General features: G+C 49.6%; 6 protein-coding genes across 6 annotated transcripts; 5 read left to right on the forward strand and 1 right to left on the reverse strand.

The window, feature by feature from the left end:
- Positions 1 to 122: 122 nt before the first annotated feature.
- Positions 123 to 2,290, forward strand: H6S33_006040 (uncharacterized protein; the record flags this gene model as incomplete). Its single annotated transcript, XM_044837452.1, has 3 exons — positions 123 to 377; positions 459 to 2,000; positions 2,057 to 2,290. 3 exons carry the CDS (start codon positions 123 to 125, stop codon positions 2,288 to 2,290), a joined length of 2,031 nt encoding a protein of 676 aa, XP_044699349.1.
- A 295-nt stretch (positions 2,291 to 2,585) lies between these two features.
- Positions 2,586 to 6,167, forward strand: H6S33_006041 (uncharacterized protein; the record flags this gene model as incomplete). Its single annotated transcript, XM_044837453.1, has 4 exons — positions 2,586 to 4,052; positions 4,122 to 4,429; positions 4,460 to 4,667; positions 4,737 to 6,167. The coding sequence occupies 4 exons, from the start codon at positions 2,586 to 2,588 to the stop codon at positions 6,165 to 6,167; spliced, it is 3,414 nt and encodes a 1,137-aa protein (XP_044699350.1).
- Positions 6,168 to 12,716: 6,549 nt separating this feature from the next.
- H6S33_006042 (uncharacterized protein) lies at positions 12,717 to 14,747 on the forward strand (the record flags this gene model as incomplete). Its single annotated transcript, XM_044837454.1, has 1 exon — positions 12,717 to 14,747. The coding sequence occupies one exon, from the start codon at positions 12,717 to 12,719 to the stop codon at positions 14,745 to 14,747; it is 2,031 nt and encodes a 676-aa protein (XP_044699351.1).
- Positions 14,748 to 14,824: 77 nt separating this feature from the next.
- On the forward strand, positions 14,825 to 18,382 carry H6S33_006043 (uncharacterized protein; the record flags this gene model as incomplete). Its single annotated transcript, XM_044837455.1, has 1 exon — positions 14,825 to 18,382. The coding sequence occupies one exon, from the start codon at positions 14,825 to 14,827 to the stop codon at positions 18,380 to 18,382; it is 3,558 nt and encodes a 1,185-aa protein (XP_044699352.1).
- A 1,169-nt stretch (positions 18,383 to 19,551) lies between these two features.
- On the forward strand, positions 19,552 to 20,013 carry H6S33_006044 (uncharacterized protein; the record flags this gene model as incomplete). Its single annotated transcript, XM_044837456.1, has 1 exon — positions 19,552 to 20,013. One exon carries the CDS (start codon positions 19,552 to 19,554, stop codon positions 20,011 to 20,013), a length of 462 nt encoding a protein of 153 aa, XP_044699353.1.
- A 4,759-nt stretch (positions 20,014 to 24,772) lies between these two features.
- On the reverse strand, positions 24,773 to 26,824 carry H6S33_006045 (uncharacterized protein; the record flags this gene model as incomplete). The annotated part of the gene is made up of 1 exon (XM_044837457.1): positions 24,773 to 26,824. One exon carries the CDS (start codon positions 26,822 to 26,824, stop codon positions 24,773 to 24,775), a length of 2,052 nt encoding a protein of 683 aa, XP_044699354.1.
- Positions 26,825 to 27,070: the final 246 nt, after the last annotated feature.

The following is a 27,070-nucleotide window of genomic DNA, read 5'->3' on the forward strand; positions in this document are numbered from 1 at the left end:
TGATTGTCTATCTTGCACGGCCGTCTCTATTCTATACAAATCTATTTCTCTTAGAAAGGACCCCCGTTACAGATAATCTTTAAGGCTCAAGTCACCTTCAGATTATTCTTCCTCTATACAAAATGTCCGCCCTCTCGGCTCCAGATGCACCCCTTCAGATTGAATGGCAGCCGGTGCCCCTCCAGCTTGATGCCACCGGGCAGACACAGCTTGTCAAGAAACCCAGGACCGCTCTACAGACCTACATTCCCGGTTGTGAGCCTGCCTGGCAGGATACCGACGAGGTTTCCATCCAACAGTTCTTCACAGAGCTTCAGACCTACCTCCAGCATAGCCTGCAGAATCAGTTGACCCGGGGCAGTCAGGCCCTACTCCTTGTACAAGAGCGCCAGGCAGCACAGAATGCTCTGATGGCAGAAGCTCTTTAATACATGAGGCATGAAGTCAACTCTGTCCAGGAAGAACTCCGAAAGTATGCGGAGAGAGATGAACTGGAAACCGATGCCATGGAGATTGAGTGGACAAACCCGGCAACTCCACCAGATTTTGTTGCCGAGATACAGAAAGCCCTTGATGAAGGAAGGCTAGTGGTAGGGAGACCAGCAACTCCGGCACCAAATCCAGGCCCCAGGTCCTCGTCCAGGGCAGCCACCAGGACAATGCAGCCGAAGACCAGTCCCTTCGCAGCATTTCCGGTCAGATCCACTAGGAGAGTTGTTCCTATTGTCCAGCCAGCGGTGGGGGTATCTCCCCTACCTCCTAGCCGTTTTGTAGGAATAAACCCATTCCTTGGATTAGCGGACCGATCCTTTGACTATGAGGGAGAACTCTACCCAGGTGCAGGCCGAGGACCTCCCAGCCCACTAGCCAGGAACCCGGGAAGGTTTACCATGTCTGGGGCCGCTCAACCAGCAGCAACCTCACCATTGGCCAGCAACCCGGCACCAGTAGCACCTGTGGCTCCTCCTGCTGCGGCCGCCGCTCCCCCTCCAGCCAATGTACAGGGTGGAAGCGGTGGGAACCAGAACCCTCCACCGCCCGTGGCCCGCGCTCCCGCTCCTGGAGACTCAGACAGTTCTGACAGTTCAGACTCGGAACTGGAAGGTGGTGACAGAAGAGGGTGGCGGAGATACCTTAAGAAGAAGTTGGAGAAGCAACAAAGGGATTTGTTTGCTATGATGTCCCAGCAGTATCAACCTCCGGCCACCTCCCACCCTTCTACTTCCACCAGAGCTCGAGAACCAAAGGCACCACCACCCTCCAAGTTCCAAGGTAAAGCGGAGCAGGTGGAGACCTTCATCCGGCAATGTGAGAATGTGTTCTCCATTGAGAGCCTGTCATTTACCTCTGAGGAGGTTAAGATCCGATATGCGGGCAACTTGATGGAAGGAGAGGCAGCGATCCGTTGGTATGAGGCATACCACAATTCAATTGATCAAGCCTCCGCCAACCGCCTTGCTGGAATGCCGGTGACTTTGGATTTGAGATGGAAGCGCTGGGATTCCTTTGTAGATGCTTTTAGAGCAGCCTTCGGTGAAGCCATCTCTCGAGATGATGCTGTAGCCCAATGGAATACTCTTACCCACACAGCTCGAGGAGGAATAGACCTTTTCCTGAATACTATTATTCAGCTGATGTGGAAGACTGGCTATGAGGGTCAGTTGGTGGATGATAAGATTCATAATTCCCTCCTCCCGGACCTAGGCATGAGTTGGGCTCTTTTTAATCCCAAGCCAAAGTCCTTGATGGAGCGGATAGCTGCTCTAAGAGAGTTAGGGCACACTCATGAGAGATACCAAGGGATGGCAGCTGAGAAAGCGCACCCTCGGACCAAGGAAGATCCTCCCGCTCAGAAGGACCAGCAGCCTAAGAGGAAAAGAGAAGCTGCAAGCTCCTCCGGAACTCAGAAGACTCCTGGACCTAAGGATAAAGCGGTGGAACTGAAGGGTATCCCGGGGGATATTCTAGAAGAAAGAAGGAAAGCAGAAGTATGCTTGAAGGTATGACCTTCCGGTACTCCCTATTGGTAGAGTGCATACACTGACTTGTGCAATAGTGCGGCAAGTCCAGACACAAATGGACCGATTGTTGGTCCAAGGAACCTACTGTTGTCCGAGTGGCAGCAGTGAGAGTACAAAAGCGGAAAAGAGGGAAGGGTAATTCCAACTCTCAGAAGAAGGCTAAAGTGGCTACTGTTGTAACAGAAGATCCACTTGTTGTACTCCCGGAGGTTACAGAAGATTTTATTTTACAGCCTGAGCAAGACTCGGACAATGAAATCCTCTGGTAGAAAAGAGTCTGTTTGAGTCTATGTTTACTAGTTTTCTTTTATATGGGTTTTGGGGTTTCTATGTTTCTCTTGAATAAATTATGATTGTGTTTCCGCCTATTTGATTGCTCCAAGCACTCTGAGGATGGGTTTAAGACCCGAAACAGCTGGTCTGTCAGTGCTCTACCAAAGTTATATTTGCTACGAAGACACTCCCAACCACTACTAAAATTACTACACATCATACCTGCTATATTACCGCTTGGGAATAGAACCAAAGGATCTTTGATCTTAGTAGTGCCCGAAGCTATTAGCTATGTTGAAAAGACAAAGAGAAACAATTCCAGAATCCGCTGTTAAGCAAAGCAGGTTGGAACAGAGGCTTCCTTCCTTACCAGTACATGGAAAAAGACCTATACTGAAGGCAGGACTGTCATGGACAGTCAAAGGAAAGGATGAAGGCGCCCAAGGATCTTTCCTGTTTGACACCGGTTGTACAGGAGCAATCCTCAACCAGAGTTTTGTCAGGAAGTATGGAATTCCCTTAGTGCGGCGGGATCAACCTCTGACAATGTTTGATGCTCAAGGAGATGTCATGATGGGAGGAGGTGAGTATTATACTCACCCGGTCCGCATGACTATGGGAGATCATAAGGAGACACTCCGATGGGAAGTGGCTACTTTGGAAGAAGGAATGACCGGTTACCTGCCAATTAGTTGGGCTAGGAAGCATAACCCGGACATCAACTGGGAACTCAACACCATGAGCTGGAGGAGTGACTACTGCAAGCAGAATTGTCTCCCAGCGGCCACCAAGATTGAACTGATCTCTCCATACCAAATGTTAGAAGAAGAAGAGACAGTCTATCAATTGGTTGGTTCAGTATGGCATGATGAGGACGGAGGTGATATTGCCGAGAAAATACACCACCTATACCGGGATTGGGCTGATGTGTTCAGTCAAGAGAAGATTGAGGAAATGCCGCCGCATTCCCATAATGATCTGAAGATCAAACTCTTGCCTGGGACCGCTCCACCATTTGGCCCGCTGTACCCATGTTCCGCTCCAGAGTTGAAGGCCCTCCGAGAGTACCTGGACAAAGAACTGTCTTCAGGAAAAATCTCTAGATCTAATAGCCCTGCTGCGGCACCCATATTGTTCATTCCTAAGAAGGATGGTACATTGCGGATTTGTGTGGATTACAGAGGATTGAACAAGGTCACTGTCAAGGACAAGTACCCGCTGCCTATCATGAGTGAGCTCAGAGACAGGTTGTTCAAGGCCAAGATCTTCACAAAGATAGACCTGAAGAACGGCTTCAATTTGATCAGGATAGCAGAAGGTGATGAGTGGAAAACCGCTTTCAGAACCCGCTATGGACTGTATCAGTATAATGTGATGCCATTTGGTCTATGCAATGCTCCCTCCGCTTTCCAGGCAATGATCAATGATGTGCTAAAGGAACTACTGGATGAAGGAGTAGTTGTCTATATCGATGACATCCTCATTTACTCGGAGACTGAGAAAGAGCATGAGCTATTGGTCAAGAAGGTACTAGAGAAGCTTAGGGAAGCTAAGCTCTGTGCCTCGATCAGTAAGACATCCTTCCATGTCCGAGAAGTAGAATACCTAGGCTATCACATCTCAGAAGAAGGAGTATCTATGTCAGAAGACAAAGTGGAGGCAGTTAAGGAATGGCCGGTCCCTGAGAATATCAAGGCAGTACAGGCATTCCTCGGATTTGCAAACTTCTATCGCCGCTTCATTGAAGGCTTCAGTAAGGTTTGCAAGCCATTAACTGACCTCATGCAAAAAGACAAGAAATGGTATTGGACGGCAGCACATGAGTAGGCCTTTGAAGAACTCAAGAGGCTGTTCACAAGCGCTCCAATCCTACTTCATTTTGACCCTAGTAGGAGAACGGTGGTCGAGACAGATGCCAGTGATTTTGCGAAGGGAGCGGTGCTCTCTCAGTATGGGGATGATGGGAAGCTACATCCGGTGGCATTCTATTCTAAGAAGTTCTCCCCTGCTGAGATCAACTATGACATTCATGATAAGGAAATGGGAGCTATTGTAGCCTCTTTCCGGGAATGGGAACACTTGCTTAAATCTTGTGAGCAAGAGATCACGGTTTTCACGGACCACAAGAACTTGGAGTAATTTAATTCTACCAAGGTTCTCACTAGGCGGCAAGCGAGATGGTCTGAAGACCTCGCAGGCTACAATTTTAAAGTTGTCTACAGACCGGGAGAAAAGAATGGCAAGACTGATATGCTATCTAGGCACTGGGATCACCGCCTTGGAGAGGGAGGTGAAACTCTGCAGCCGGAGCCACAGATCTTTTTTAGGCCAGGTCAATTGGTTTTGGATCCTGCAAAGCTAGCGGCTGTCAGGGTGAATCAATTGCAGAATACATTCTTAGAGCGCCTATACACGGCCGCTAAAGAGGATAGTTTCTGGTAGGAATTGCACCGCTCCCTGGTTGAAAGGAAACCAAATTTGGACCAAAACTTGTCGGTCAAAAACGGTCTCATCTTCTACAAGAATAGATGGTATATACCCAAAGACAAGAAGCTTCAGATGGAAATACTGTCCGATACCCATGACTCTAAGGTGGCGGGTCACTTTGGCCAATTTAAGACACTTGAGCGGGTGAAAAACAACCTCTTTTGGCCCAACATGGATAAGGATGTTGAGGAATATGTCCGGAGCTGTGACAGCTGCCAGAGGAATAAGACCTCCAAACATAAGAAGTTTGGTATGCTCCAACCGTTGGAGATACCCTATCGGCCATGGACTTCCATCTCTATGGACTTCATTGTGGGATTACCGGAATCTAGTGGGTTTACAAAGATCTGGGTAATAGTGGGCCGTTTTTCGAAGATGGCACACTACATCCCTCTTCCTACCCTCAATAAAACGGAAGATTTGGCTAAGTTGTTCTTGAAGGAAGTTTGGAGACTCCATGGTTTACCTGATGACATAGTCTCGGACAGAGATAGCAGGTTCATTTCTCACTTTTGGCAATCCCTCATGAGTCTCCTCAATGTGAAGCTCAAGTTGTCCACATCTTTCCACCCACAAACGGACGGTCAAACAGAAAGAGTTAACCAGACCCTGGAACATTACTTGCGGAGTTATTGTTCATATCAACAGGATGACTGGGCAGAACTCTTGCCTTTGGCAGAGTATGCATATAACTCGGCGGTCTCTGAGTCTACCAAAGTATCGGCTTTTTATGCCAACTATGGATATGAACCCAGGACCAACTGGCCGTCCCCAAAGGAAGGAGTAGAATGGAACAATCCAGCGAGTGAGGTCATGATATCTCAATGGGAATTTATCTGGCAGGCTATGAATGCCAGCTTGGGTAAAGCTAGATTAAGGATGGCCTGGTGGTATGATGCTCATGCCCTGACACCGCCTGAAATCAAGCCCGGAGATGAAGTTATGTTGGACAGGCGCAATGTGCAAACAAAGCGGCCTTTGGGAAAATTGGATCAGAAGAAGATGGGACCCTTTAAGGTCTTAGAAGCTATTGGTACCCGTGCCTACAAGCTCTCTCTTCCCCCCCGAATGGGAATCCACCCGGTCTTTCATGTCTCTCTTCTGGAACCTTACCGAGCAGCGGTAGATCCTGAGAGAAGAGTTCCTGTATCGGAGCCCGAAGAGATTGAAGAAGAACAGAACTGGGTTGTCCGAGAGGTAGCTGATAGCCGGGTCAATAAGAAAAGGAGACGAGTGGAATACCTAGTGCTGTGGGAAGGTTATGAAAACGAGGATGCTACATGGGAACCTTGGGAGCATCTCAAGAAGAGTGCTGAAGAAGCCCTTCGGGATTTCCATATGAGGTATCCTAAGAAACCCAAGGACAAGCGGATTGTTGGGGTGTAGATATTTCCTTTTGGGTTTTCATTTCCTTGCATATCACGGAGTTTCTTGTCATATAGAATGAATGGTAATAGAATGGTTATAGATCTTGGAGACCAAGATCCTGGAAGAGGGGAGTGGTGTAACGGAGCCATCTCAACTGTCTGGTGTATGAGTACATACAGGGCCCGGTTACATGCTGAGAGTTATTGTTAGAAGCCAGTTGCACGGTGATATGCAAGTACCGGCAGTGTGGTTAGCTACCAGCTGTTAGAGTAACTACATTCCGGGCGCTAGGAAGGGGATCTATTCATGGGAGCAATGACTGACGAGTCTATGCCTCGCCAGTGTCTAGAAGACCGGCCAGAGTGAAGCTCTGATTGACCGGTGATCCACTGTATCCTCTGAGCATTGTAAGTCCGCCGAAGGGCAGGGGCTATGCTAGGGAAGTCTACAATAAGCGAAAGCTCTACAGCAATGATTAAGCTTACACCTGAGCGGCAGCTCATTTATGCAGGCCCTCAGTTGTGTGGCAACCAAGGCTGCAGGTGTTACAAAGGCTTTGACTAAGGGTGGTTGCCTTGGGTATCGGAAACACCTGCTGACGCTTAGAGAAAAGCGGGGTAGCGGTGGTATTGTTTCTGTGAGGGATGCGTACCAGACCACAAGAGTACACTACGCAGAGCTCAGAGTTCGGCCAACAGCTACTAAGGTAGAAGTCCCCAAGGTCTCTTCAGTCAACGTCGAATATGATTCTCCTTGATCCGATACGGGCCCCGCGAGCTACGTTATCAACAAAGATTCACTAGAGTTAGCGTATAGTATTCGACCGTCTTCGACGTAATAGTTCAGGTAGAGTTCGAAGTCACGATAGAGTAAAGTAATTCCAAAAGTATATTCAAATAAAGTTGTAACTCGCGTATCAACGATTTATATTGTTAAGACTCTGATTTCGCCGATGATGGTTTGGCTAGTCAGTGAATGACACAGTATTTTATATCCCTCGCTTATGTCTCGAGGACCCAATCTACTAGTAATACAGAATACACTCGGGGCATGCCCGAGACCCTGAAAAACAACCAAGAACATTTAACTCCTAAGTCCGTAACCCAAACTCCTAAACCTGCTGAAACCCCTCAACCCATTTATCCACTCTAATGCACGTTTCCCTGTCGATGTTTCTTCTCCATCGGCCGTCTGGTGGATAATCGTCAGCGTCGGCTATGTGAAGGTCTCGGACGGCAAGGCTACCTACTCAGGCCTCTTCCCACATCGCTTTCCCACATAGCAGAGTCCTCTCATGCCCACAGGTACCGCCGATAGGTACTCGGTCGGCTGGCAGCTTGCGCCGATTCGCTCCGAGCGGTCCGATCTTCGATCCGATTGATTCCAGCTGTCCCTCATATATCCACCGGTACCAAAACACACCCCTCCGGCGGTTTGACGCTCCGGGGGTTATTATTGGGGTCGAAAACGTATTTTTTAACTAGGAAAACCGCAACTCCGCATTTGGTCGCATATTGATCGCACCGCACCTCGTGGGTGCGAACCGGAGTCGATAGTGTTGTTGCCATTAGTATCAGAGGGTATTGGGGTATCTACTTAGTCTTTCTCTCACTCCCGTAAATGCTTGGCATGCCCGTAACAGTTTCCGGTACTGAGGGAAGGCCCACCGGAACTTAGTGAAGGAGTTAGGAGCAGAGAACAGAGGCCTTCGGTGTATAAGTACTCAGGTTCATTCTCGCCCTTCAGTCCTGTTCTCTCCAGTCTTCATCAAAAAGAAAAACCAAGTTCTTATCGGTAGCAGAGCCCTTAAAGATTATTGAGTTCTAGCGATAGTATCTTTGAATAATCTGCAACCTGATTGTCTATCTTGCACGGCCGTCTCTATTCTATACAAATCTATTTCTCTTAGAAAGGACCCCCGTTACAGGAGGTACGGGGTTACGAAGAGTTGGATTAGTCAGGAAAGTTCCATTGGTTTCTATCGGGTTCTGTTGATTGTTAATGTATGAGTCATGTTGGATTTGTCATCGCTGGGGTTTCCTTGAGTCTATTAAGGGGGGTTGTTTGTACTTCTCGTTCTTTTCCTTCTTCTTTCTTTACGCAACGTCTTCTGTATCTACGCCGTTTATTGCTATACAATATTATCGTCCTCTTCTTCCTTTAGAAGACCACCGCCTCGCTTTCTCCGTGTCCCGCCGAACCTTACCAATGCTAGAGTCTCGTAGTGCCCCTATTGCGAGCTCCCATATTACCCTCTATCTCACTCCTCGTACCCTGCGGAATACTCGTTACACACCCCCTTGAGATTACGTTGCGTCGTCATCCGCACCGTACGACATGTCCACCCCCGACCCACCTGTATGGGCTGCGCCCAACGATGTAGAAAGCTTCAGGCGGATGTATGAGGCCGACTCTGCTGAATTATTCGACAACATCGCCACCCTCGTCCAGCGCGTCCGCTTCCAAAGGGACACCCTTCATACACAACTCACCGCCGCCAATGAAACCATTGACAACCTCGAGGAGCAGATAAACCGGCTCAACCTCGACCTCAATGTCGCCCGTGCTGCCCCCGCCGCTACCGTTGCTGTCCCCGTTGCCGCTGCTCCCCCACCTGCTCCTGTCCCCGCCTTCAGGTCTGAAAAGTTTCCAGACCCTGAAAAATTCGACGGCACCCGCACCAAGCTCCCCGGATTCACCACCCAACTTCGGATGAAACTTGAAGTCAACCACGATCCATTCCGAAACGAGGCAGCAAAGGTTATCTATGCCGTCAGTCGTTTGGAAGGAAGGGCGCTTGACCAGGTCGTTCCACTCGTTAACGCTAACCCTGCCGCCCCCTTCTCTTCCGTCACTGCCTTCGTTGCCCACCTGGAAGCCTCATTTGGAGACCCAGACCCCCGGGGTACCGCCCGTCGCCAACTCATTACCTTGAAGCAAGGCAAAGGGGACTTCGCCACCTATTACTCGCAGTTCCTCCGTATCGTGGCATACCTGGACTACAACGAAGTAGCCAAGATCGATGCCCTGGCTGAAGGACTGTCGGAAGACCTGAAGGATGCCATGACATACCGGACAGACAGGCCTAATACCGTCGAGGCCTATGCCACCATGTTGATGACAATTGATAACCAGGTCCGGTGCCGCAAAGCCGAACAACGGGCCATCCGGAATACGATGGGACAGTTCACCGCCCCCGCTGCTGTCGCACACCCATCTCATACCGCCGGAGGCCTCGCCCCAATGGACCTCTCCGCTCTCCAAAGCCGCTCCACTCAACGCCCTGCCATCGAACAACGATACACTTTTGTCAATGGACAACGTAAAACCTCTGCCGCCGAAAAACAATGGCGAAGGGACAACAATCTCTGTATGTACTGCGCTAACCCTGGTCATGTCTTTGCCAACTGCCCCTCTGCCAATCGCCCGCGTGGTAACCAACCGGTTATGAGGGGTGCCCTCCTCGCACCCAGCCATACGGCCGTCGACCCCGCTGTTCCACCGGTCGCTAGTCCCGCCTCCTCCGAGTCGGGTTTTCAGTAGTCCCGGGCTTGATCAATGGCCCCTGCCTGGGACCTTCCAATGTTTCTCCTTTGTCTGCGTTTTCTATCTCTGACTTCTCGGTATCGTCTGTGGAGGATAAATTGGATGGGGATCACTTTGTTGCTTCTTGTAAAATTATAAACAATAAAATACCCATTCAAACTCACGCATTGATTGATACCGGTTGCTCCGGATTCGCATTCATTGATGAAACATTCGCGCGCCATAACAACTTCCCCTTTCTTCCCCTTAAATCACCCCGCACTCTTGAAGTCATTGACGTACGGCCCATATCTTCCGGACAAATTACCCACCTCTGCCACCTACCGCTATCAATTGACTCCCACCATGAAACTATCCCCTTCTTCGTCACCAAACTCGGCTCATACCCACTCGTCCTCGGAATCCCCTGGCTCCAATTGCATGACGTCACATTACGGTTTAAGGACAACAGCATACTGTTCGACTCCGAATACTGCAAACGCAAATGCAACTCTTCCGCGATACCCGTTCCCATTAGAGGGGTTGCACCACCGCCCCGTTTCCACTTCGTCAGTTCAGCTGCTCTTTGTCGCTTTGCTCGAAGGGACAAACTCCAAATCTTTAGTACAACTATTGAGGAAATAGATCAAACAATGGGCAAAGCCCCTAAGGAAGACTGGAGAATCCGAGTCCCAATCCAGTATAAGAGGTTTCATGAAATGATGGACGAGAAATTTGCTAATGAGATGCCGCCTCGCCGCCCCTACGATCATAAGATACCGCTTAAGGAAGGGAAAGAGCCCCCTTTTGGACCACTTTATGGTATGTCCCGTGAGGAACTCATTGTACTTAAACAATACATACAGGACAACCTCCAAAAAGGCTTCATTCAGGCCAGCTCTTCGCCTGCCAGCGCCCCTGTCCTATTTGTTAAAAAGGCCGATGGAACACTCCGCCTCTGTGTCGATTATCGTGGCCTCAACGAACTCACTGTCAAAAACCGCTACCCGCTGCCACTCATCCGGGAAACTCTCGACCGTCTTTCCAAAGCCAAGTGGTACACCAAACTTGACCTTCGCGAAGGGTATAATCAGATCCGGATGGCTGAGGGTGAAGAATGGAAAACAGCCTTCCGGACGCGTTACGGACATTTCGAATACACGGTGATGCCATTCGGCCTTACCAATGCACCAGCCACCTTTCAACATTTCATCAATGATTGCGTCCGCGACTACCTTGATATATTCTGTACAGCCTACCTCGACGACATTCTTATTTACAGCGACACCTTCGAGGAACATCAAGTACACGTCGAAAAGGTCCTGGAAGCCCTACAAAGAAATGGAGTACTGTTGAAACCAGAGAAATGCGAATTTCATACACAAAGCAACATTTATCTCGGCCTTATTATCGAACCCAATGGCATTAAAATGGACCCAAGAAAAGTGGAAACAGTGAAGAATTGGACCGCCCCCAAAACAGTCAAGGATGTGCAAGCATTTCTAGGTTTTGCTAACTTTTACCGCCGATTTATACGCGGATTCTCGGAACTGGCTTCTACCCTTACCAGACTGACGCGTAAGGACATATCATTTGGATGGACACCCGAAGCGCAAACCGCCTTCAACGCGCTGAAAGAAGCCTTCACCACGGCTCCCATTCTTACTCATTTTGACCCCGAGAAAGAAATTACTGTGGAAACCGATGCATCTGTTACGGGCATGCCAAGCATTTACGGGAGTAAGAGAAAGGCTGGTAGATACCCCAATACCCTTTGATACTAATGGCAATACCACTATCAACTCCGGTTCGCACCCACGAGGTGCGGTGCGATCGATATGCGACCAAATGCGGAGTTGCGGTTTTCCTAGTTAAAAAACACGTTTTCGACCCCAATAATAATCCCCGGAGCGTCAAACCGCCGGAGGGGAGTGTTTAGGTACCGGTGGATATATGAGGGTCAGTGTTACGGGCATGCCAAGCATTTACGGGAGTAAGAAGAAAGGCTAGTAGATACCCTCTGATACTAATGGCAACACCACTATCAACTCCGGTTCGCACCCACGAGGTGCGGTGCGATCGATATGCGACCAAATGCGGAGTTGCGGTTTTCCTAGTTAAAAAATACGTTTTCGACCCCAATAATAACCCCCGGAGCGTCAAACCGCCGGAGGGGTGTGTTTTGGTACCGGTGGATATATGAGGGACAGCTGGAATCAATCGGATCGAAGATCGGACCACCCGGAGCGAATCGGCGCAAGCTACCAGCCGACCGAGTACCTATCGGCGGTACCTGTGGGCATGAGAGGACTCTGCTATGTGGGAAAGCGATGTGGGAAGAGGCCTGAGTAGGTAGCCTTGCCGTCCGAGACCTCCGAATAGCCGACGCTGACGATTATCCACCAGACGGCCGATGGAGAAGAAACATCGACAGGGAAACGTGCATTAGAGGGGATAAATAGGTTGAGGGGTTTCAGCGGGTTTAGTAGTTTGGGTTACGGACTTAGGAGTTAAATGTTCTTGGTTGTTTTTCAGGGTCTCGGGCAGGCCCCGAGTGTATGCTGTATTATTAGAAGACTGGGTCCTCGAGACATAAGCGAGGGATATAAATACTGTGTCATTCACTGACTAGCCAAACCATCATCGGCGAAATCAGAGTCTTAACAATATAAATCGTTGATACGCGAGTTACAACTTTATTTGACTATACTTTTGAAAAATACTTTACTCTATCGTGACTTCGAACTCTACCTGAACTATTACGTCGGAGACGGTCGAATTCTATACGCTAACTCTAGTGAATCTTTGTTGATAACGTAGCTCGCGGGGCCCGTATCGGATCAAGGAGAATCATACTCGACGTTGACTGAAGAGACCTTGGAGACTTCTACCTTTGTAGCTGTTAGCCGAACTCTGAGCTCTGCGTAGTGTACTCTTGTGGTCTGGTACGCATCCCTCACAGTATATTGTTACTCACAAGTTCACTTGGAGTAACGAAGTCACCTCAAAGAGAAAAAACTATCATCATTATCCCCTATCACAATGACTACCCGAAGGGATAATTACTTCATAGATACTTCGGCCGTAACTGAGGAGGCCGGAGGAGAAGATTCTATGGTGATATCAAGGGCTGCTAGCCCAGACCCCCTACTTACGGGAGGACCCTCTACAACAACTCGGCAATCGAGTAAACGCTCTGCTCAAGCCCAGTTCGTGAGGAACATGCAGGAGTTTTTGGATACCCATGAGGCACAAATGAGGTATCTTGGTGCAGCTGGACAGGCCGTTTGGCAGCAGTTACAAAACCTCCAGGAGCAAGTCCAAGGGAGTGGACAAATCCTGGATAAGAAAGTACGGCAAGAAGCCATTGCCCAAAAACAACATCTGGAATCGCTCTTTGAGCTCGTCTCCAGTGTCCAACAAGTACATGAAGCTGCACGAGCCGCCGACCACAAGGTTCTGGAGCAAAGTCATCTGCAAACCCAGAACCAGTTACAGGAGGCGGAGCGCCAACTGAGAATGGTGAGAGAAGAGCGGGAGCAGGAAAAAGGGGAGCAACGAGCTTGGTTTGCGGAATTCAAGCGATCCGATGCGGAAAGAAACCAACGGATAGCCGAGATGGAGGAACTACTGCGACAACATCTGTCAGTAGCACCTTCTGTGGCAAGTGCTCCCTTAGACCCTAATGCACCCCGAACGGTTCCTGTTCGCAATGGTAAGAAACCCGAAAATGCTGGCCCAGTAGGAGGAAACGCTGGTCCAGTAGGAGGAAATGGAGGCAGGCAACCGGAGGATGCCGGCCCAGTGCAGGGCAATAGTGGCAGAGGACCGGTGGGAGCTGCTCCAGTTGGCGGGAATGGTGGAAATCAACCTCCACAAAACCCACCAAGAGGAAACGTTGGGGGAGACCCAGAACCTTCCGACGACGATGATGACGATAACAGTGAATGGTCGTACGGTCGGAAGAATTGGAGAAGAAACCGAGGCGGGAACCGGAATTCGGCGCCGCCTGAAGATGACGATATGGTGGATTCGCTCGCCAAAATACCCTTCGAGTTCGATAATGCCAGGAAGCATAACCTGCGGCATTGGCTCATGGAGTGCGAGATCTACTTTGAGCAAAAGCCCAAGAAGTTCCGAACGGACAGAAACAAGGTACTGTTCGCTGGAACGTATACGTGTGGGTTGGCCAAGGAATGGTTCATGGAATACATCGAGACCAAGATGCTAGGACCGGCAGCCGCGGACTATGCTACTTGGACTCGGTTCCGTCAGGAGATTAGGAAACGTTTTCTAAGCACTCAAGAGGCTATGGAGAACGCGATGAAGATGCAGCAGTTTAAGTACTCTGCCAACATCGGAGACTACCTGACGAGAATGGAGATTATGAACCAGCATGCTCCGATGAAAGGAGCATCCTATCGCGCCGCCCTGCTCCAAGGGCTACCAAATGAAATCCGGGAGCGCCACTCACGCTTCGATCCAACCGATGACGACTCCGAGTACATCCAACAGTTGGAGCGAGCCGGCAAGGCTCATGAGGCTTATCAAGAGCAGATGAAGATGTTGGGGAAAGTAGAGTCGAGAGGAAGGGAATCGAATAATGGTGGGAACTCGCGGCAGAAGGAGAAGGGATTTAAGATCAAGGGGAGAGCTCAGACCGAGGAGAAGGAAAAAGGGCAAGATAAAAAGAGCACCAGCAAGAATAAGTCGGGGAACAAGCCAATATACCACGACTACGACGAAGCCACCAAAGGAGTACCACAGCCGGTCCGAGAACAGCGAAAGACCGATGGAGCCTGTGTGCGATGTGGCCGAAAGGGTCATCTTTGGAAGTGGTGTCGTTCAGATGCTAATAGCAGTGCATCTATCTCCTCTTTCTCCCGAAAGCGTACCCGCGATGACGATGGCGACCACGATATGGAACCACCGGAACCCCAACCTCAGAGAAAGCGAATGAGGCACCGTGCTAAGAAGCCGGCTGCGACGGCTGCTGCGGAGTACACCAGTGGGCAAGCGTTTGTGCGAGAACGCGGATCGGAATCTGAGATGGATTTCGACGAGGATTTTTAAAGGGGGACTCTGATGAGTCAGGTCAGGAGTATCCCCAGATTGCTATGTTATCACTGACGGAAAACAACAAAAAAAATATGAAAAGAAAAAGGCAGGAAGGGAGAGCGTCCCATCCGGAGAAAAAACAGAAAATTTTGGAGGAACCTATTCATGGTCCTCGACCTATCGTTAATCAGTTCCTTTGTTTTGCGGAAAAATGTTTACCCTGTAAGGTGTTGTTGGATACTGGTGCAACTGGTCCTGTTTTGTCCGCTGTTTTTGTTGATAGTTTTGAGGTCCCGAAGGTGAAACGAGACGTCCCGGCCCGGGTATTTGGATTTACGGGAGAAGTTATGAAGGGCACGGGACACGCCTTTACACAACCATTAATTATAATGTCAAGGGGGCATCAAACACAGTTGTCATTCGAGATTGCCCCTCTCCCACTTGGCATCGATGCAATATTACCGAACTGGTGGCTGAAAGAACATAAGCCGGTTATAGGGGCAAATGGGGAAGTTTCCTACGATGGTGCGAACTGCAAGAGTCGATGCTTCACTGACAAGGAACCTCAAATAGAAATGGACGAGGGCGTACTGGACGATCCGGAGGCCCAATTCATCGGTAGCATTTGTCTCTTGGAAGATGAATCGGTTAACCTCCGTGAGACTCTTCCCTCTTGGCTCCATGGGTTCCTTAAAGTCTTCCTACCATCGGAAGCAGACAAATTACCACCGCATCGATCCTACGACCATGCGATAGATCTTGAACCAGGTAAACAGCCACCATGGGGACCCGTCTACTCCCTATCCGAAGTCGAGCTGAAGGTGCTTCGGGAATACCTGGACAAAATGTTGCGATTGGGAAAGATTAGGCCGAGCAAATCCCCGGCAGGAGCCCCAATCCTATTTGTGAAGAAGAAGGACGGTAGTCTGCGACTTTGCGTTGACTACCGTGGACTTAACCGTGTGTCCATTAAGAATAGGTATCCGCTACCACTTATGGACGAACTACGAGATCGAGTAGCAGGCGCGGTTATCTTCTCAAAGATCGACCTGAAGGAAGGTTATAACCTCATCAGGATTAAAGACGGCGACGAGTGGAAGACAGCCTTCCGTACGCGGTATGGACATTTTGAGTACCTCGTCATGCCTTTTGGGCTGGCAAATGCGCCGGCGACCTTCCAGAACATGATGAATGATGCGCTGAGGGAGTTCTTGGATCAAGGGGTAGTAGTATACCTTGATGACATCCTAATATATAGCAAGTCTCGAGAGGAGCACAGAGAGTTGGTTGGCAAAGTCCTTAGTAGGCTACAAGAATACAATCTAGTCGCCAACCCGAAGAAATCGTTCTTCGAGCTCACCGAAATCGAGTTCCTTGGATACATCCTTGCCCCAGCAGGCGTCACCATGGCACTGGATAAGGTCATGTCTGTTACGAATTGGCAAGCCCCGTGCAGCGTTAAGGAAGTACAGATCTTCATGGGCTTTGCCAACTTCTACAGAAGGTTCATCCACAATTTCTCCGGGGTCTGTAAACCCATTACCGATTGTCTTAGGGGTGATGCTAAGAACTTCGTCTGGTCTATGACGGCCCAAGCAGCCTTCGAAAAACTCAAAACCCTGTTTACGTCTGCGCCGATCTTGGTACACTTCTCTCCAGATCGCCAGACTATCGTGGAAACGGACGCAAGTGATTTTGCTATCGCCGCAATCTTATCCCAGGTTATTAACGGAAAGACTCACCCTGTTGCCTTTTATTCTCGAAAGCTTAACCCAGCAGAACTCAATTACGACGTCTGGGATAAGGAGATGCTAGGAATTGTGTCAGCCTTCAAGCAATGGCGGCACTACCTCGAAGGACCTAGCCGAACGGTTCTCGTCTATACAGATCACAAGAACTTGGAATATTTTTCAACAACCAAGGTTCTTAACCGACGACAGGCAAGGTGGGCTGAGTCTTTGGCGGAATTTGACTTCAAAATTATTTACCGCCCGGGAACCAAGAATGGGAAGGCAGATGCACTATCGCGACGGCCGGAGTACCGTCCTGAAGGGGGAGGCACGCTTGGGAAACAGCCGATAGACAGGTTCTTTAAGCCCGGACAGTTGGCGGAGGAAGAGTTTGTGGTATCAGCGGTGTCGCTTGCCTCCAAGGGGGTGATTGACTGGTCTAAGAACTTTCTGGATCATGTCAGGCAGGCGGCATCGGGAGACCCGACATGGGTAGGATTGAAAGAGAGAGTTGAGCAAGGGGAGAAGCTGGGGGAATTGAAGGATATTGCTGAGAAAGACGGGCTACTCTTCTATAAGAACCGACTCTACATTCCGGCAGACGACCGCATCAAGATCCGAATTGCACAGTCAGAACACGATTCGAAGGTGGCAGGACACTTTGGACAAGATAAAACTTTGGAACTCATCACGCGCAACTTCTATTGGCCAAAAATGAACGAGTGGATTGATGATTATGTTCGGTCATGTGATGAGTGCCAACGCAACAAACCCAGCCGCCATAAGAAATACGGTGCGCTTCTACCACTGTCCACGCCACATGCTGTCTGGCAATCAATATCAATGGACTTTATTGTGCAGTTACCGGAATCAAAGGGATACAACCAAATTTGGGTAGTAGTCGATAGGTTCTCGAAGATGTCGCACTTCATCCCCCTAGTAGCAGAAACGACCGCGCAGGATTTAGCGAAAATATTCCTCGGTCAAATCTGGCGACTCCATGGGCTGCCTCTCGATATAGTTTCCGACAGGGACGCCAAATTCACCTCAAGCTTTTGGGCATCCCTTATGGAATTATTGGACGTGAGGATAAGAATGAGTACGGCTTTCCACCCTCAGACCGATGGGCAAACAGAGCGAGTCAACCAAACCCTCGAGCACTACTTACGAGCGTTCTGCAACTACGAGCAAGATGATTGGGCAGAGCTACTCCCGTTGGCGGAGTATGCTTACAACAACTCGGTTACCACCGCCACGGGTCAATCTCCGTTTTATACCAATTACGGTTATAACCCAAGAACCAACTGGCCAACAGAAGCCGAAGTGGTCAACCCAACTAGTGACCTGTATGCTCACTTCATCCGAGGGGTTCATGATTCTGCTCTCGCTCGCTTAATAGACACCAGGGAGAAGATGGGGAAATACTATGATCGAAAAAGGGACGAACCGCCTAACTTCAAGGTGGGAGACATGGTTATGCTCAATGCGACCAATATCAAGACACGTCGCTCCACCAAGAAACTCGATCACAAGAAACTCGGCCCGTTCAAAATCATCCGACTAGCCGGGAAACGAGCCTGCGAACTGGAACTGCCGCCACAAGTCAAAATCCATAATGTGTTCCATATTGAACTCTTGGAACGGTATCGGCAGAGCAGTATCCCAGGCCGAGAACAACGTCCCCCAACTCCCGAAGAGGTCGATAAGGAAGGAGAGGTGCTGTACGAAGTGGAAAGTATCGTGGGGAGCCGGAAAAGCAGAAGAGGATTAGTGGAATACCTGGTGAAATGGCGGGGCTATTCGATGAGTGACTGTACGTATCAAGTCATGGACGCTATGGATGAGGAAGTACTTGACCTTGTCCGCGACTTCCATCGAAGGAACCCCAAGGCCGTGAAGGACCAACGCCTGAGACTATAGAGGTACCCTACGGGGCTAAGTCCTTCCCCTCCACAGACACCGCGGGTGATGTGTGGAGCAGGTTTACTGGAACCATAGTCTGTCAGAAGATGTCCCGAGACGTGACACCCTGGAAGGGGGGTAAGCTGTTACGGGCATGCCAAGCATTTACGGGAGTAAGAAGAAAGGCTAGTAGATACCCTCTGATACTAATGGCAACACCACTATCAACTCCGGTTCGCACCCACGAGGTGCGGTGCGATCGATATGCGACCAAATGCGGAGTTGCGGTTTTCCTAGTTAAAAAATACGTTTTCGACCCCAATAATAACCCCCGGAGCGTCAAACCGCCGGAGGGGTGTGTTTTGGTACCGGTGGATATATGAGGGACAGCTGGAATCAATCGGATCGAAGATCGGACCACCCGGAGCGAATCGGCGCAAGCTACCAGCCGACCGAGTACCTATCGGCGGTACCTGTGGGCATGAGAGGACTCTGCTATGTGGGAATGCGATGTGGGAAGAGGCCTGAGTAGGTAGCCTTGCCGTCCGAGACCTCCGAATAGCCGACGCTGACGATTATCCACCAGACGGCCGATGGAGAAGAAACATCGACAGGGAAACGTGCATTAGAGGGGATAAATAGGTTGAGGGGTTTCAGCGGGTTTAGGAGTTTGGGTTACGGACTTAGGAGTTAAATGTTCTTGGTTGTTTTTCAGGGTCTCGGGCAGGCCCCGAGTGTATGCTGTATTATTAGAAGACTGGGTCCTCGAGACATAAGCGAGGGATATAAATACTGTGTCATTCACTGACTAGCCAAACCATCATCGGCGAAATCAGAGTCTTAACAATATAAATCGTTGATACGCGAGTTACAACTTTATTTGACTATACTTTTGAAAAATACTTTACTCTATCGTGACTTCGAACTCTACCTGAACTATTACGTCGGAGACGGTCGAATTCTATACGCTAACTCTAGTGAATCTTTGTTGATAACGTAGCTCGCGGGGCCCGTATCGGATCAAGGAGAATCATACTCGACGTTGACTGAAGAGACCTTGGAGACTTCTACCTTTGTAGCTGTTAGCCGAACTCTGAGCTCTGCGTAGTGTACTCTTGAGGTCTGGTACGCATCCCTCACAAGAACCAAAGGATCTCTGATCTTAGTAGTGCCCAAAGCCATTAGGTATGTTGAAAAGACAAAGAGAAACAAGTTCAGAACCCGCTGTTAAGCAAAGAAGGTTGGAACAGAGGCTTCCCTCCTTACCAGTACATGGAAAAAGACCTATACTGAAGGCAGGACTGTCATGGACAGTCAAAGGAAAGGATGAAGGCGCCCAAGGGTCTTTCCTGTTTGACACCGGTTGTACAGGAGCAATCCTCAACCAGAGTTTTGTCAGGAAGCATGGAATTCCTTTAGTGCGGCGGGATCAACCTCTGACAATGTTTGATGCTCAAGGAGATGTCATGATGGGAGGAGGCGAGTATTACACTCACCCGGTCCGCTTGATTATGGGAGATCATAAAGAGACACTCCGATGGGAAGTGGCTACTTTGGAAGAAGGAATGACCGGTTACCTGCCAATTAGTTGGGCGAGGAAGCATAACCCGGACATCAATTGGGAACTCAACACCATGAGCTGGATGTGAGGGATGCGTACCAGACCACAAGAGTACACTACGCAGAGCTCAGAGTTCGGCTAACAACTAAGAAGGTAGAAGTCTCCAAGGTCTCTTCAGTCAACGTCGAGTATGATTCTCCTTGATCCGATACGGGCCCCGCGAGCTACGTTATCAACAAAGATTCACTAGAGTTAGCGTATAGAATTCGACCGTCTTCGACGTAATAGTTCAGGTAGAGTTCGAAGTCACGATAGAGTAGAGTAATTCCAAAAGTATAGTCAAAATAAAGTTGTAACTCGCGTATCAACGATTTATATTGTTAAGACTCTGATTTCGCCGATGATGGTTTGGCTAGTCAGTGAATGACACAGTATTTATATCCCTTGCTTATGTCTCGAGGACCCAATCTACTAATAATACAGAATACACTCGGGGCATGCCCGAGACCCTGAAAAACAACCAAGAACATTTAACTCCTAAGTCCGTAACCCAAACTCCTAAATCCGCTAAAACCCCTCAACCTATTTATCCACTCTAATGCACGTTTCCCTGTCGATGTTTCTTCTCTATCGGCCGTCTGGTGGATAATCGTCAGCGTCGGCTATTCGGAGGTCTCGGACGGCAAGGCTACCTACTCAGGCCTCTTCCCACATCGCTTTCCCACATAGCAGAGTCCTCTCATGCCCACAGGTACCGCCGATAGGTACTCGGTCGGCTGGCAGCTTGCGCCGATTCGCTCCGAGCGGTCCGATCTTCGATCCGATTGATTCCAGCTGTCCCTCATATATCCACCGGTCCAAAAGCACTCCCCTCCGGCAGTTTGATGCTCCGGGGGTTATTATTGGGGTCGAAAACGTGTTTTTTAACTAGGAAAACCGCAACTCCGCATTGAGTGGCATATCGATCGCACCACACCTCGTGGGTGCGAACCGGAGTTGATAGTGGTATTGCTATTAGTATCAAAGGGTATTAGAGTATCTACTAGCCTTTCTCTCACTCCCGTAAATGCTTGGCATGCCCGTAACAGCTTACCCCCCTTCCAGGGTGTCACGTCTCAGGACATCTTCTGACAGACTATGGTTCCAGTAAACCTGCTCCACATATCACCCGCGGTGTCTGTGGAGGGGAAGGACTTAGCCCCGTAGGGTACCTCTATAGTCTCAGGCGTTGGTCCTTCACGGCCTTGGGGTTCCTTCGATGGAAGTCGCGGACAAGGTCAAGTACTTCCTCATCCATAGCGTCCATGACTTGATACGTACAGTCACTCATCGAATAGCCCCGCCATTTCACCAGGTATTCCACTAATCCTCTTCTGCTTTTCCGGCTCCCTACGATACTTTCCACTTCGTACAGCACCTCTCCTTCCTTATCGACCTCTTCGGGAGTTGGGGGACGTTGTTCTCGGCCTGGGATACTGCTCTGCCGATACCGTTCCAAGAGTTCAATATGGAACACATTATGGATTTTGACTTGTGGCGGCAGTTCCAGTTCGCAGGCTCGTTTCCCGGCTAGTCGGATGATTTTGAACGGGCCGAGTTTCTTGTGATCGAGTTTCTTGGTGGAGCGACGTGTCTTGATATTGGTCGCATTGAGCATAACCATGTCTCCCACCTTGAAGTTAGGCGGTTCGTCCCTTTTTCGATCATAGTATTTCCCCATCTTCTCCCTGGTGTCTATTAAGCGAGCGAGAGCAGAATCATGAACCCCTCGGATGAAGTGAGCATACAGGTCACTAGTTGGGTTGACCACTTCGGCTTCTGTTGGCCAGTTGGTTCTTGGGTTATAACCGTAATTGGTATAAAACGGAGATTGACCCGTGGCGGTGGTAACCGAGTTGTTGTAAGCATACTCCGCCAACGGGAGTAGCTCTGCCAATCATCTTGCTCGTAGTTGCAGAACGCTCGTAAGTAATGCTCGAGGGTTTGGTTGACTCGCTCTGTTTGCCCATCGGTCTGAGGGTGGAAAGCCGTACTCATTCTTATCCTCACATCCAATAATTCCATAAGGGATGCCCAAAAGCTTGAAGTAAACTTGGCGTCCCTGTCGGAAACTATATCAAGAGGCAGCCCATGGAGTCGCCAGATTTGACCGAGGAATATCTTCGCTAAATCCTGCGCGGTCGTTTCTGCTACTAGGGGGATGAAGTGCGACATCTTCGAGAACCTATCGACTACTACCCAAATTTGGTTGTATCCCTTCGATTCCGGTAACTGCACAACGAAGTCCATTGATATCGATTGCCAGACGGAATGTGGTGTGGACAATGGTAGAAGCGCACCGTACTTCTTATGGCGGCTGGGTTTGTTGCGCTGGCACTCGTCACATGACCGAACGTAATCATCAATCCACTCGTTCATTTTTGGCCAGTAGAAGTTACGCGTGATGAGTTCCAGTGTCTTGTCTTGTCCAAAGTGTCCTGCCACTTTCGAATCGTGTTCTGCCTGTGCGATTCGGATCTTGATACGGTCGTCTGCCGGAATGTAGAGTCGATTCTTATAGAAGAGTAGCCCGTCTTTCTCAGCGATATCCTTCATTTCCCCCAGCTTCTCTCCCTGCTCAACTCTCTCTTTCAATCCTACCCATATCGGGTCTCCCGATGCCGCCTGCCTGACGTGATCCAGGAAATTCTTAGACCAGTCAATCACCCCCTTGGAGGCAAGCGACACCGCTGATACCACAAACTCTTCCTCCGCTAACTGTCCGGGCTTAAAGAACTTGTCTATCGGCTGTTTCCCAAGCGTGCCTCCCCCTTCAGGACGGTACTCCGGCCGTCGCGATAGTGCATCTGCCTTCCCATTTTTGGTTCCCGGGCGGTAAATAATCTTGAAGTCAAATTCCGCCAAAGACTCAGCCCACCTTGCCTGTCGTCGGTTAAGAACCTTGGTTGTTGAAAAATATTCCAAGTTCTTGTGATCCGTATATACGAGAACCGTTCGGCTAGGTCCTTCGAGGTAGTGACGCCATTGCTTGAAGGCTGACACAATTCCCAACATCTCCTTATCCCAGACGTCGTAGTTGAGTTCCGCTGGGTTAAGTTTTCGAGAATAGAAGGCAACAGGGTGAGTCTTTCTGTCAATAACCTGGGATAAAATTGCGGCGATAGCAAAATCACTTGCGTCCGTTTCCACGATAGTCTGGCGATCTGGAGAGAAGTGTACCAAGATCGGCGCAGACGTAAACAGGGTTTTGAGTTTTTCGAAGGCTGCTTGGGCCGTCATAGACCAGACAAAGTTCTTAGCATCACCCCTGAGACAATCGGTAATGGGTTTACAGACCCCGGAGAAATTGTGGATAAACCTTCTGTAGAAGTTGGCAAAGCCCATGAAGATCTGTACTTCCTTAACGCTACGCAGGGCTTGCCAATTCGTAACAGACATAACCTTATCCAGTGCCATGGTGACGCCTGCTGGGGCAAGGATGTATCCGAGGAACTCGATTTCGGTGAGCTCGAAGAACGATTTCTTCGGGTTGGCGACCAGGTTGTATTCTTGTAGCCTGCTAAGTACTTTGCCGACCAGCTCCCTGTGTTCCTCTCGGGACTTGTTATATATTAGGATATCATCAAGGTATACTACTACCCCTTGATCCAAAAATTCCCTCAGCGCATCATTCATCATGTTCTGGAAGGTCGCCGGCGCATTTGCCAGCCCAAAAGGCATGACGAGGTACTCAAAATGCCCGTACCGCGTACGAAAGGCTGTCTTCCACTCGTCGCCGTCTTTGATCCTGATGAGGTTGTAACCTTCCTTCAGGTCAATCTTTGAGAAGATAACCGCGCCTGCCACTCGATCTCGTAGTTCGTCCATAAGTGGTAACGGATACCTGTTCTTAATGGACACGCGGTTAAGTCCACGGTAGTCAACGCAAAGTCGTAGACTACCGTCCTTCTTCTTCACAAATAGAATTGGGGCTCCTGCCGGGGATTTGCTCGGCCTAATCTTTCCCAATCGCAACATTTTATCCAGGTACTCCCGAAGCACCTTCAGCTCGACTTCGGATAGGGAGTAGACGGGTCCCCATGGTGGCTGTTTACCTGGTTCAAGATCTATCGCATGGTCGTAGGATCGATGCGGTGGTAGTTTGTCTGCTTCCGATGGTAGGAAGACTTTAAGGAACCCATGGAGCCAAGAGGGAAGAGTCTCGCGGAGGTTGATCGATTCATCTTCCAAAAGACAAATACTACCGATGAATTGGGCCTCCGGATCGTCCAATACCCCCTCGTCCATCTCTATTTGAGGTTCCTTGTCAGTGAAGCATCGACTCTTACAGTTCTCGCCATCGTAGGAAACTTCCCCATTTGCCCCTATAACCGGCTTGTGTTCTTTCAACCACCAGTTCGGTAATATTGCATCAATGCCAAGTGGGAGAGGGGCGATCTCGAATGACAACTGTGTTTGATGCCCCCTTGACATTATAATTAATGGTTGTGTAAAGGCGTGTCCCGTGCCCTTCATAACTTCTCCCGTAAATCCAAATACCCGGGCCGGGACGTCTCGTTTCACCTTCGGGACCTCAAAACTATCAACAAAAACAGCAGACAAAACAGGACCAGTTGCACCAGTATCCAACAACACCTTACAAGGTAAACATTTTTCCGCAAAACAAAGGAACTGATTAACAATAGGTCGAGGACCATGAATAGGTTCCTCCAAAATTTTCTGTTTTTTCTCCGGTTGGGACGCTCTCCCTTCCTGTCTTTTTCTTTTCATATTTTTTTTATTGTTTTCCGTCAGTGATAACATAGCAATCTGGGGATACTCCTGACCTGACTCATCAGAGTCCCCTTTTAAAAATCCTCATCGAAATCCATCTCAGATTCCGATCCGCGTTCTCGCACAAACGCTTGCCCACTGGTGTACTCCGCAGCAGCCGTCGCAGCCGGCTTCTTAGCACGGTGCCTCATTCGCTTTTTCTGAGGTTGGGGTTCCGGTGGTTCCATATTGTGGTCGCCATCGTCATCGCGGGTACGCTTTCGGGAGAAAGAGGAGATAGATGCACTGCTGTTAGCATCTGAACGACACCACTTCCAAAGATGACCCTTTCGGCCACATCTCACACAGGCTCCATCGGTCTTTCGCTGTTCTCGGACCGGCTGTGGAACTCCTTTGGTGGCTTCGTCATAGTCGTGGTATATTGGGTTATTCCCCGACTTGTTCTTGCTGGTGCTCTTCTTATCTTGCCCCTTTTCTTTCTCCTCAGTCTGAGCCCTCCCCTTAATCTTAAACCCCTTCTCCTTTTGCCGCGAGTTCCCACCATTATTCGTCTCCCTTCCTCTCGACTCCGCTTTCCCCAACATCTTCATCTGCTCTTGATAAGCTTCATGAGCCTTGCCGGCTCGTTCCAACTGTTGGATATACTCGGAGTCATCATCGGTTGGATCGAAGCGTGAGTGGCGCTCCCGGATTTCATTTGGTAGTCCTTGGAGCAGGGCGGCGCGATAGGATGCTCCTTTCATCTGAGCATGCTGGTTCATGATCTCCATTCTCGTCAAGTAGTCTCCGATGTTAGCAGAGTACTTAAACTGCTGCATCTTCATCGCGTTCTCCATAGCCTCTTGAGTGCTTAGAAAACGTTTCCTAATCTCCTGACGGAACCGAGTCCAAGTAGCGTAGTCCGCGGCTGCCGGTCCTAGCATCTTGGTCTCGATGTATTCCATAAACCATTCCTTCGCCAACCCACACGTATATGTTCCAGCGAACAGTACTTTGTTCCTGTCCGTTCGGAATTTCTTTGGCTTCTGCTCGAAGTAGATTTCGCACTCCATGAGCCAATGCCGCAGGTTATGCTTCCGGGCATTATCGAACTCGAAGGGAATTTTGGCGAGCGAATCTACCATATCCTCGTCTTCGGGCGGCGCCGAATTCCGGTTCCCGCCTCGGTTCATTCTCCAATTCTTCCGACCGTGCGACCATTCGCTGTTATCGTCGTCATCGTCATCGGAAGGTTCTGGATCTCCCCCAACGTTCCCTCTTGGTGGGTTTCGGGGAGGTTGGTTTCCCCCATTCCCTCCTACCGGAGCATTTCCTACCGGGCGCCTGCCACTGTTCCCCTGTATTGGGCCTGCGTCCTCCGGTTGCTTGCCTCCGTTTCCACCAACTGGGCCAGCTTCTTCTGGTTGCTTGCCATTCCCTGATGTTTGGGGGCCAGCATTTTGGGGGTTCTTGCTATTGCCAACAGGAACTGTTCGGGGTGCATTAGGGTCTAAGGGAGCACTAGCCACGGAAGGTGCTACTGATAGATGTTGTCGCAGTAGTTCCTCCATCTCGGCTATCCGTTGGTTTCTTATCTCATCGGACTGCTTGAACTGCGCAAACATAGCTCGTTGTTCACCTTTCTCCTGCTCCCGCTCTTCTCGTACCAACCTCAGCTGTCGCTCCGCTTCCAATAGTTGGTTCTGGGTAATCCGATGGTTGCGGTCCAGAACCTCGTGGTCGGCGGCTCGTGCGGTTTCCTGCATTTGTTGAACATGGGTGACGAGCTCAAAGAGCGACTCGAGATGTTGTTTTTGGGCAATGGCTTCTTGCCGTACCTTCTTATCGAGGATTTGTCCACTCCCTTGGACTTGCTCCTGGAGGTTTTGTAGCTGCTGCCATACGGCCTGTCCAGCTGCACCAAGATACCTCATTTGTGCCTCATGGGTATCCAAAAACTCCTGCATATTCCTCACGAACTGGGCTTGAGCAGAGCGTTTACTCGATTGCCTAGTTGTTGTGGAGGGTCCTCCCGTAAGTAGGGGATCTGGGCTAGCAGCCCTCGATATTACCATAGAATCTTCCCCCCCGGCCTCCTCGGTTGCGGCCGAGGTATCTATGAAATAATTATCCCTTCGGGCAGTCATTGTAATAGGGGATAATGATGATAGTTCTTCTTTTCGAGGTGACTTCGTTACTCCAAGTGAACTTGTGAGTAACAATATACTGTGAGGGATGCGTACCAGACCGCAAGAGTACACTACGCAGAGCTCAGAGTTCGGCTAACAGCTACAAAGGTAGAAGTCTCCAAGGTCTCTTCAGTCAACGTCGAGTATGATTCTCCTTGATCCGATACGGGCCCCGCGAGCTACGTTATCAACAAAGATTCACTA

This window comes from Morchella sextelata, assembly GCF_020137385.1.
Source record: "Morchella sextelata strain SCLS chromosome Unknown scls_2, whole genome shotgun sequence".
Lineage (NCBI taxonomy): Eukaryota > Fungi > Ascomycota > Pezizomycetes > Pezizales > Morchellaceae > Morchella > Morchella sextelata.